This window comes from Mastigoproctus giganteus, chromosome 8, assembly GCF_048544385.1.
Source record: "Mastigoproctus giganteus isolate SK-2022 chromosome 8, ASM4854438v1, whole genome shotgun sequence".
NCBI lineage: Eukaryota > Metazoa > Arthropoda > Arachnida > Uropygi > Thelyphonidae > Mastigoproctus > Mastigoproctus giganteus.
In genome coordinates this window covers 19,162,002-19,174,123 of record NC_143582.1, presented here as the reverse complement: position 1 = coordinate 19,174,123, position 12,122 = coordinate 19,162,002, and the positions used below count along the sequence as shown (strand labels likewise).

At 35.1% G+C, this 12,122-nt stretch overlaps 1 protein-coding gene across 1 annotated transcript in view; it reads right to left on the bottom strand.

The window, feature by feature from the left end:
• The window catches only part of BRWD3 (bromodomain and WD repeat-containing protein), a 279,424-nt gene that overhangs the window by 113,049 nt on the left and 154,253 nt on the right, over positions 1-12,122 (bottom strand). The window contains exons 20-21 of the mRNA XM_090380158.1: positions 6,177-6,265; positions 3,385-3,610 (exon numbers count right to left, since the gene is read on the bottom strand). Coding sequence (XP_090236284.1) covers positions 3,385-3,610; positions 6,177-6,265 — 315 coding nt within the window. The remainder of the gene's footprint in view (positions 1-3,384; positions 3,611-6,176; positions 6,266-12,122) is intronic.

The window sequence follows — 12,122 nt, the reverse complement described above, 5'->3', positions numbered from 1 at the left end:
CCTGTCAAACTTGGTGCTCTGTCAGTTGTTACGCTTACCATTTTGTTCCATTGTAAATTATATCTTGTTAAGCATTTTTCAATTATATCAGCTCCCGTTGTTTGGTCTTTAAGAGATTCCATTGAAAGAAGCTCTTCAATAATTTCAAAATTAGAGGTACATCCATGTATGAAAATTAATAACTGCGCAGTATTCTTTTGGTCACTATTTTCGTCGAGAGCTATCGAGTACCATGTTATGGATTCTAATACTGATAATAATTGCTCATTCAAATTTGTATCGATACATTCAATTCTTCTTACTACGATTTGCAGAGATAAACTTATATTCTCAAATTTGTGTTTAATGTCAGGACATATAATTCCACAAGCTTCAGTCATATATTCTTTAATTAATATAGTCTCCATCAGAAAGAGGCTCGTTGCTTTTTGCAATTATATGAGAAATAACAAACTTGCCTCTACAGTAGCTTCTTGTTCCTTAGTTAGCCGCGTAAACACATTTTGTTGTCTAGATAAATTTTGAATCAATCCATCAGCAGTTTTCTTTCTTGCTTCCGGAGTTAAATTGGCACCATATTCGGAATGTTTAGTAGTGAAATGTCTTTTAATATTGTACTCTTTCAACACTGAGACACTTTCCTGGCAGATGAGACAAATAGTCTTGTTATTTATGTTAGCAAAAAAATATTTAGTGTTCCACTCTTCATTGAAGACACGATGCTCTTGTTCAATTTTTCGTTTTTTATTCATTTTTAAAAGGGCGTAAATATTATCGCTACTGGCACCAAGATAATAACTGAAGATAACTAACTGCGGGATGACCGTCAGAGAAAACAGATTGGAACTGCTGCCGGTCAGCAGTCCTATCCTATTACTCCACCACCGCAGCAAAGCCGTTGTCGCCATCACCGGTTGTCTGTTACCGTAGTTTTACGCGGTTAGTTTATAATCGTAAATTATACTGTTATAAAAGCGCCTCTTGGCTCGCTCCAGTTCGCGCACAATTTCAAATTCTATCTCAATTTGAACAATACAGAGATGATAAAACAATTTACAAGTCGACAAATTCTATAATGTATTACATATACAAATTTATTTTTCAAAAAAGGTGTCGCAAAAGGCATAAAATAAGTAAACCTTTTTTCGAAAATACAATTAAAGCTCGCGGGCCGTACAAAAATGTGCGGCGGGCCGCATGCGGCCCGCGGGCCATAGTTTGCCCGGGGCCTGCTCTAGATGCTGCAATTTGCAGGAAGCCTTCCTTGGTAAGATCACCCTTTCGTTCCCTCCACCAATCTCATTGCCCTTTTCTGCACCCATTCTATCAGATCTACATCCTTCTTAAAATGAGGCATCCAGATTTTTATGCTGTACTTGAGATACAGCCTAGCCATTCCCTTGTATAAAAGGACAATCACCTCCTTATCCCTGCTGGCAAAGTTTTTGTATATATCATTGACAAAATCCAGTAAACTGTCTTGATAGCCTGTCTACATTGTTCAGAGAACTTCATATCTGACTGCACAATTAACTGCCAGGTCTTTTTCATTTTCCTGTGTGGTACAGTGTAGTACCACACAGGAAAATGTAGTACCACAAGTGTAGTACACACAGTTGATATGTTAATCTGGGATTACTGCTACCCACATGCAGTACCTTGTGTCAGTGTTAAACTTGAACTGCTATTTCTCAGTTCATCTGCCTAATGTTTTCAAATCTTGTTGCAGTATCTTACCTTGATTACTACCATTAACCACCATGCTACCTTTGTATCATCTGAAAACTTAGACATTAAGCCTGATATACCTTCATTAATATCATTAAAAAATATAGAAAACAATGAGCCCAACACTGAACCTTGGGGGACTTCACTAATAACATTAGTCCATGAAGAGCAGGTGTCCAGGACTCTCTGTCTTCTCCCACTCAAACACCCCTTTATCCATAGGAGTAACTTGCCCTTAATGCTACATTGCTCAAGTTTATACAGCAGTCCTTTTATGTGCTGTAGTATCAAAACCTTTCTGAAATCAAAGTATATGATATCAAAATTATTTTTTGCATCCAGTTCCTTAGTCACTGCATCATAGTAACCTATCAGACTGGTTAGACAAGGCTGCCCCTTAAACAAATCCATGCTGTGACTGCAGTATGTTGCATTCCTGTCCGGATGATTATGCATTACTCCTTTACCAGTGGCTCCATTATTTTGTCTGGAATAGAAGTTAAGTTAGCAGGTCTGTAATTATTCATGTCATCTTTTGCTCCCCTGAATTGGGGATACATTATTCAACAGAGATTTCTGAAATTTTTAATGACAAACCAAGGAAAGAGCTTTTCTTGATGAACATTTTTCAAATTTTTCTGAATGATGCAAGTGCCAATGGGTTAAAAGTAAAAAAAAATTTTTTTTTTTTTTTTTTTTTTGCTTTCATTATTTAAAGCAAATCATAACTGCAGTTCATTCATATGAATAATTGCAAAGCTGTTGATTCTTTCTTTCTACAATTTATACTTTTACTGTGTTATTATTTGATTACAGTAACATTTTGGTTACTGTAATCAAATATTATTTACAAAACATTTCATAAGTGAGTCATTTACATCTCCACAGAAAATGCTTCTTCACTACTATGAATTAGCATAAAAAAAAGCTTTCATTAATAGAGTGAGGCATAAGCAGACAAACATAGCCTGATAAAATTTTGAAACAAAATAAATCAGTGTATTACTAGCATGTTATTTTTAAGACTTTGATAACAACCAAACTTTTGTGTTGTTTTTTTCAATTAGTACTACTTGGTATATGAATGAAATATGGAACAAAAATTTTTTTGGATAATCAGGCTAGAAGAGGCTGCAATATCTAAAAATTTTTCTAGCACAGCATTCTTCACTTGTTAAGAACAAAAAATAAAAATAAAATAAAATAAACTTAATAAACATCAGTACTCTAAATTTTTTGATTATAAACATTCCAAATAAGCCTAAGGAATAATAATCTAAATAAAAAAAAGGTGAAGTTGAAACTTGAATTAACATAATGAAGATTCAAAATGCATCAAATCTGGAGAAGCAATGCATATAATCAACAACTCATTTGCTGTAAGGGGTTTGTGATTAAAATTTGTTTTTCTTAATGAGAGTTTAACTGCTGAACCGTAAAACCTCCTAAAAGAAATTCAGAAACAAAAAGGTATGCTTTTTATATTGCCCCATGTTTTATAGCATCATTATTGTCAGTTCTTAGGCATAAATGTTATTTTCTATCATAAGGGAGAAAGTGAAAGTTGCAATAAGTGCAACTTTCACTTTCTCCCTTATGATAGAAAATAACATTTTCTATCATAAGGCAAATTATTGCTATTAAAATTAATCTTACTATTTTTCTCTTTGGCTTTTTAACATCCTTCTTGTTTTTAATTTCTTCTGTCTTTTTATCACTGTCTTGCTCTTCTTCTGTTTCATCTTCTTCATCATCAGATGAAACCTGCCTTCGAGCACGTGATGATGTTGAGGAGGAAGAGGTCGAAGGCTTTGCTTTTTGTTTTGCTGGCTCAACACTGACACCAGCATCAGCAGTCCAATCAGAATACTCACCTGAGCCACTAATTAAAGAAATTAAATATGACATAAATTGTATGCATTTACTTTGAAAAAAAAAAAAGCTGCTTTAAATTTTGCAAATAATAATAATAATAAAAAAAAGAACATCAACATATATATTTTCAATAATTATCAAAATGAGATAAACCCCACTTTTATCAAAGGTATATGCAAAAATGCAGAATAATCAGATTATTGGGCCATCACCAAGCATCCATTTTAACTTCAAAAATTACTAATGTGGCTACATCCTAATAACAACGGTGAAAGAACCATCTTCCTTTAAAGCAATTCTGTTAGCCTCAGTGGCAAGTATAGTGGAAAGTCTATATTGCAACAGTTTTCCATATTGCTTTTTGTGTGAAAACTCCTGAGGCAACATAGCTCACCCTTAAAAAAAACAACAAAAAAACAACAACAAAAAAACAAAAGAAAAAACCACACACCTATAAATGATGCACCCCTTCTATTGTTTATAAGGAATCAAATTCTTGTAATGAGAATGTGGTTATTTTAGCCATCACTGTATTTAGTCATTCATATATTCATCTTCATCACTGTCCCAACCTAAGATTGGGTCAGGTGAGTCAAAGCCTATCATCTTTTTCTGTCTTTCCAGATTTTGTCTTCTATCATTCTCTCCCACTCAATTCCCTTTCCATATCTTCTCTAATCTGATCTCTCCACCTCTCCCTGGGCCTTCTTCTCGGCCTCTTCTTGTCCATTTTCATCTCAAACATTCTCCTTGGTAATCTGTCCAAGTTCATTCTCTTCATGTGCCCAAACCATTGCAAAAGTGATGTAATCATCTTCTACTTCAGACTTTCTATTCCCAAATTCATTCTTATATCATTATTTATTTTATCTCTTCTAGTCATGTTTCTCATAATTAACATTATATTATCTTGATTTTGCATAAAACATTTTAAAAATATAATTGAAGTGATTTAGACAAGCTATATTCAGTTGTTATTCTTACTGTTCTGCAATATGTTACAATAGCAATAGAGCAGCCTAGTGAACTTTTTTTCTTCTTCTAAAACAGTAATATTTGTAGGCAACCAACTAATAGACAAATATATACAAGAAATCAAAGTACAGTATAAGCAGCTGAACAGCAGTTTGGCAAACATCTTAACCAGATCAAATGTACTGAATAATAACAGAAACTAATTGAAGTGATTTAGACAAGCTATATTCAGAGTCTATAATAATAAGCAATAGAACACAGCCTAGTGGACTTTTTTCCTTTTCTGTCAATAAAATATATGAAAACGTTGCTTGCTTTTGTTGTTCTATGAGTGAAACAAATCACATCTAAAACAGTAATGTTTGTAGGCAACCAACCAACAGGCAAATATATATACACAAGAAATCAAAGTACAGTAATCAAAGCAGCTGAATAGCAGTTTGGCAAACATCTTAACTAGTTCAACTGCATTGAATAATAACAGAAACTAATACAAAACTACAGGAGTTCTGTACTAGTTTCAGCCCTTTTCCTAGAAGATAAAGTATATTCAGACATTTTTTATGGATGTTTCTCTTAAGTGGTTCCCTGTTTGGTCATGAAGTAATTGCTTGCATGGGTATATTTTTAATTTAAAAACTTTTAAATAATCAATAACAGCAATAACTACTAGAAGGGAACATAGAAATCTTTAATTTGCATGTGCCCCCTATCACTGAATACTGTTCCTACAGAAACAGCATAAATGAAATGGCTTGAAACACTAAGAGCAAAGAGAAAATCTTGAACAGATAGTGTCTGATCTGAAACGTCATTCATATATCTGCCTGGCACCTCCGTAGCCAGGTGGGCAGGAGTAGCAGTGCATAGCACACGCTTCTTGATTAGACCGGGGTTCGAGCCCGTGACCACCGAATACGGAGGATGCGGAAAGGTCAGAGAATGACCACTGCATATCCCCGGAGAAATATGGCCTTAGTTGCTAATGCTCCTGAAAACCAAATAACAAACAATCCTAAAAACCAAAAAAAAAAAAAAAACCATATCTGCCTACTAAGTAATTTCAATTATTTTTGCAAATAATACATATGCACATAATTCTATTTTGCATTAAACTCTGATCCTGCTGTTCTCCTCATTACCTTTCAAGGATATTCTGAATGTTAGGCTAGCCACACAGGTCTGCATAATGCATTTTCTGACATTTTAAAAAAATTAAATTATTTTTTTTCTTTCTGATATATCCTTCAAAATGTTTGCAAAAGATAAGAGATCAGAAGAATTAGCAAAAAATTTTTTTCCTTCGATGAGAGTATTTTCCCCCCCAAAACAAAAATTTTAATATGGCTTAGAGAGAGGCAAGATGAATGTTGTTCAATATGTTTAGTGATGAGGGATCTTGTTTTATCTTAACAGTCATGTCAACAGACATAACTTGAGATACTGGACTGATAAACAACTAATGTGGACTGAAGCAACACACACCCAACATGATCCATGGTGGGACAAACAGCTAAAAATCAAAAAGGGCTAGGAAAGATGGATAATTTTGAGAAGACCTGAGCTGAACTGGCAGAAAGAAGATAAATCAGTTTTACCTATCACTATCATCTGAGCTGTCATCCCATCCACGTCCATCTTCACTGTCAGAGCTGCTGCTGCTACTCAGATTTATATTCTCTGGATTCTGTGGGAGGGAAATAAAAAAAAATATATATATAAAACCCAGAACTAAAAGTAACACTTGCGTACAGAGATACAAAGTGTTATAACAGAATAAAATGAATTTCTTTTTAGAAGCTTCAAAATTTCCTACCTGCAAAAAATATTTATGAACAGCAAGATCCTATTAAGTTTTATTTTTAATCAGTTATTCATCGGTATGTACAGCACCGAAGAAAAACTTGTGTTTTGAATATATTTTAATAATGAAGAGCATATTACAAACAAAAACTGTAGTTTATCTTATTGTGTGTTAGTTTTATTGCTTTTATGATACAACATTTTATTTATCTTCACCCTCCAAATCTGTTATACCAATGGACGTATAAGTCACTATTACAGTACATGTTTTAGTCTATCATCCTTCCATTCACTCCCTGCTATCCATTTCCTTTAGCCCGAGCAGAGGCTAGGGCTAAAGGAAATGGATACATCTTCTTTCTTCTAATTCTTGTCAAACAAGCATTAGAAGATTAATTTTCCTGCTGCAGGGCCTATTACATTAATTTTCCTTCAAATAGTTGTTTAGCTAATCTCCAATCTCTCATACTTTTTACATGCCTATACCATTTTCAGTTTCCTTTGCTTACCTTTGATTGGATATTTGCTACCTCAAGATTTTTTTATTTTCTCATTTGTAATGTGGTTTCATCTATGAATGTACATATGTTTGTTGAGTGCACAGGAAATTCTGTTCAGACTCATCAACAATTTACATACAACTAATGCTAAGGGCTTCCTTTTTTTTTTTTATAAAGGTCTAGAGACAACTGGCCTCTGCATCAGTTTAAAATATTTATAATAATTTGTTCTAATCTGATACCCTATATGAAAGTGTTAAACATCATAAGGTTAACCGAATATCAATTATATTTTCCATTCCTTACAAGGTTAAACATGGATGATACATGAAACTAAAATAATCTTCTCCAATAAAATCCAGCAACAAACACACTTTCTAAACAAAGACAGTCAATTTAATACCTTTCTTTCTTAAAGGTATAGGCCATTTAATTCCATTATAATAATCGTTAAAGGCTAGCCAGCCAATTCTTAAGTCATTAACCTCTTGCTAAATTTCAGTCAGCCTCTCTTTTAACTTTAAATAAACAGATGGCTTAGCAAAGATAACTTTTGTATTAGCTTCATTAATTTTGCAACACTTTACTAACTTTACCTCTGTGTCAGTTGCTTCATAACTGACATTCCTCTGGTATATGTGTAAAATGGAAAATGTAAAACTATATTTCTATGTGTAGAGCTGTGGCCAAAACATTTGAGCTGGAGATCTGTGACTTTGACAGATTCCATTCTCAGGAGCAGTCCCAATTCCAAATTTCCAAAAAATATATGTATTCTTTGCACTGAAATAAGCTGACTAAAAAAAAGTTACTGATTAGCAGAGAATTCAAAATAATTCATCACGGAATTGCTCAGAATTATAATAACACAACATATAAAACATCATATATGTCCACAGTGATGATACTCCTTCCTTTTCTTTTAACAGCAAAAGAAAGGAGTATCATTTCCTCTGAACACATTCCCTTACCAAGGATACTATAGTCTCTAAGTATGGACACATGCTGGTTTGAGACTATACACGTGCTCATTGATAAAATGGCCAATTTGTATGCATCATCATATAATGGAGCCCAATAATGATTTAACATGAATGAAACTGGCTATTCTCTTTTTCAATTTTCATGAAAAAACAAAGTATGTGGATAAATTAAATTCCAAGATAAGTACTATATTTTGCTTTTGATTTGTTTTGCTTTTACATTTTGTTAAATAAAAAAAAAGGAGAAGTTTCAACTGTTAAACTTGAATTAACACATGAAGATTCAAATTGCATCAAATCTGGAGAAGGAACATATAATCAACAACTCATTTGCTGTAAGGAGTTTGTGATTAAAATTTGTTTCTCTTATTTCTTATCACTTATTTCTCTCTTTTTTTTTTTTTAAAGAAAACCTCAGTTCAATCCATCATTTCATAACAAACAGTAGTGAAATTGAATGGGAAATGTACTAAAACTTATTGATTGCTATTCATAACCCAAATAAATACAGCCAGGTCTCGAATAACACGAGTTCGATTAACGCATTTTTCAGTTACCGCTATTTGAAAAAATTATACCACTTTTCACTTTACAAATTTCCAGTTAATGCGATTTTTTTTTTTTTTTTTTTTGTAGTTGTTCGCACATCAGCTTCTGTGGCCATAATGCACCTCCCAAGGTTTTTTTTGCAGTACTTTGATCCAAGCCCGAGGCGGGATTCGAACCCGTGACTTTTTAGTTGCTAGGCAGGCACTTTACCCACCCGGCTAGTCCGGTCGGCTATGTGATAGTTAAAAAAAGATTTGAATTGCGTGCTAAGCTTACCACACGTCGGATGGGGAATAAACAAGCGTTCGCCTGCTGCCTGCCTCAACGTGTTCCATCAACCATTGGAAGAAGACATTTACTTGTTTGTCTCCTGCTAATAAAGTTACTTGCAGACTTGCATTTAAAAATTCTAATTTTCAGATTAATTCAAATTTAAAAATTCTAATTTTTAAATGAGCCAGATGAAAATGTTACCACGAAGGAGATAACGGTAGTTGTTGTTATTTGGTTTTTAGGAGCATTAGCAACTAAGGCCATATTGCTCCGGGGATATGCGGTGGTCATTTCTGACCTTTCCGCATCCTCCGTATTTGGTGGTCACGGGCTCGAACTCCGGTCTAATCAAGAAGCGTGTGCTACGCACTACTGGCTACGGAGGCGCCCAGATATAACGGTAAAAGAACTAGATGAAATCTTTCATATCGTAGAGAACCTCAAAGAAAAGGTTTGGGGTTCTCTGTGGTATTTATTTCGCCAGGGCCTAGAGAAGATTGTTGTCGGCTATTGGAAATTGATTGATGAAAAAAAGAAAGCCAACACCGTTCAAACGACTCTGTTCAAATATTTCTGTAACAAATAATTTCTTCATTGTGTATTTTATGCCAGAGATTCCCAAACTTTCTCGGTTCACGGCATCCTTAGCATCTCAGTAATTTTTTCATGGCGCCCCTAGGCCAAAAGAAATACCTAACAGTTCCGTTTATTAAGTAGTTAGGTCCAAACAACTGAATAAGTAATATTAAAACTGTGAACTACCTTGAGCTAGTAGTTTGTGCAGTGTCCAACAGATGTCGAGTATTGCTGTGTTTCCCTTGAAAATTTAAAATATTCCGAGGCGCACAGTTTGCAAACTGCTGTTTTATGCAATAAACATTTAATTCCATAATTATTTTCATTATCTTTTACATGGTATACAGTTAAAAAGTTATTTAAAAAAGGTATTTTTAAAATTCTTTATGGACATTCCTGAATGTCTCAAGGACCAATTACACTGGTTTACAGTGTATCTGAAAAGTATGTGGCAGTTACTTATGCATGTTTACTGATTACTAAACCGAAGTCTGTTTGTTTCTGTCACATAAAGATTTTTCACAATTCATTAGCAAAATATTACCTAGGTATTATATGCAAATGTGTACTTAACTATAGTTTCTGCAATGGTTTACAGGTTTTATACCTCTATATTTGCAATCAGTATCAAATATTTGCCTCAAATACAACAGATTGTGCATGTTTAACCCGTAACTACCCACACTGCAAGGTAGCCGACCTAAACCCATGAAGGTAGACGGCCCCCACCTCACTCTTCCAGCTCACCTGTGATTCCCAGAATTTTATTTTCCGAGTGCAGTCTGGGAGACTCCTGTGTGTAGAAGACTCCTGTTATGGGTTCAACTTGTCTGGGCATGCACTCACTTGTTTGTACAGTCCACTCAACCACAGAACCTATATAAGTGGCACATCCCTTATGCGGTCACAGTACTCCTGTAAAAACCGTCGTGAGTTCTCATTGTGTGTTAGTTTTCTTTTAGTATGGCAACCAGAAAGTGTATAAACAGTCCCGACACATTTTGTTACACATGTGGTTGTTTTGTTCCTGTAAAGCGAAGGTGAAATATTACCAATTTTGTAAAAAAATCGTGGGCACTGCATAAAGTATGCCATACATGTAGTAGTAGTGTTGGTGGCATGTGATGCAAGAAAGCAAGCGTATGAGCTTATGCAGCATCAGCCAAAAAATATATATATATATATATATATATATATATATATATATATAAAAAATTGATCCTCTCTAAATATTTGTCCAATTCCACCTTAAATTTATTTAACCTATCAACTACAACGACAAATGTAAGTTTGTTCCAGCAATTAACCACCCGCTAACTAAAGACAAATTTCCGCACATCTATTCTACATCTGTCCTTCCTCAATTTCAATTTATGCCCCCTTAGGTTCGTAATCTGAACAAGTTGAAGAATCCCATCAGAATTCAGCAGGCTCAACCCATTCAAGGCCTTATACACCTCAATCAGATCACCTCGCAGGTGCCTAGTCTTCAGCTGCTGCAATTTGCAGAACTTAAGGCTCTCCTGGTAAGAGGATCCCTTCATTCCCCTCACCAATCTTGTTGACCTTCTCTGTACACGCTCAAGCAAATCTACATCCTTCCTAAAATGAGGCCTCCAGACCTGTACGCAGTACTCAAGGCGTGGCCTGACCATTGCCTTATACAGAAGGACAATCACCTCCTTTTCCCTGCTAACAAAATTCTTGTATATCATTAACAACACCCCATGACCTGCTCTGGCAGCCTGTCTGCATTGCTCAGAAAACTTCATATCTGACTGCACAATTACTCCCAGGTCTTTTTCATTTTCTACCACCTTAAGTGTAGTACCACACAGTTGGTACATTTCCCTGGGGTTACTTCTACCCATATGCAGTACTTTGCATTTTTCAATGTTAAACTTCAGTTGCCTCTTCTCAGCCCATCTGCCCAAATTTCTAGATCCTGTTGAAGTAACACACTGCCATTACTGTCATTAACAACCCTGCCAAATTTTGTATTATCTGCAAACTTTGATACTAAGCCTGATATACCTTCATCAATATCATTGATAAATATACAAAACAACAGTAGACCCAACACCGAACCCCGTGGGACCACTAATAACATTAGTCCATGAAGAGCAGCACCCATTGATTACCACCCTCTGTCTTCTCCCACTCAGCCGTACTTTTATCCATTGTAGCAACTTACCCTTAATACCATTCTGCTCCAATTTGTACAGTAGTCTTCCATGAGCAACAGTGTAAAAAGCTTTTCTGAAATCCAAGTATATGATATCAAAATTATTTTTTGCATCCAGTTCCTTTGTAACGACATCATAATAACCAATCAAATTTGTCAGACAAGACTTTCCCTTAACAAACCCATGCTGTGTCTGAATTATTGCTGCAGTCTTGTTTAGATGATCCTGCAATGCATCTTTAACCAGTGACTCCATTATTTTACCTGGAACAGAAGTTAAACTAACTGGTCTGTAATTACTTGTGTCACCCTTCGATCCCCCTTTGAGATTTGGGGATACACTTGCACATCTCCAGTCCATGGGGACCTCCCCTGAATCCAAGGATGCTCTCATAATTATGGCTAAGGGTTTGGTTACTTCCTTTGCCACCTCCTTTAATATAACTGGATAGATCCCATCCACCCCCAGGTACCTTTCTTATGTTTAACTTCAACAATTTCTCCTCCACTTTGCTCTCAGTTATTACAAAACCATTAAGCACCCTGCTACAATTTGATAACCTTCTGGCATTTTCAATCCTTAATAACTCCTCATGTGTGAATGTAGATGCAAAATACTCATTCAGTTTGTTTTCTATCTGAGCAGGATCATCAACAGTCGAACCATCAATATCA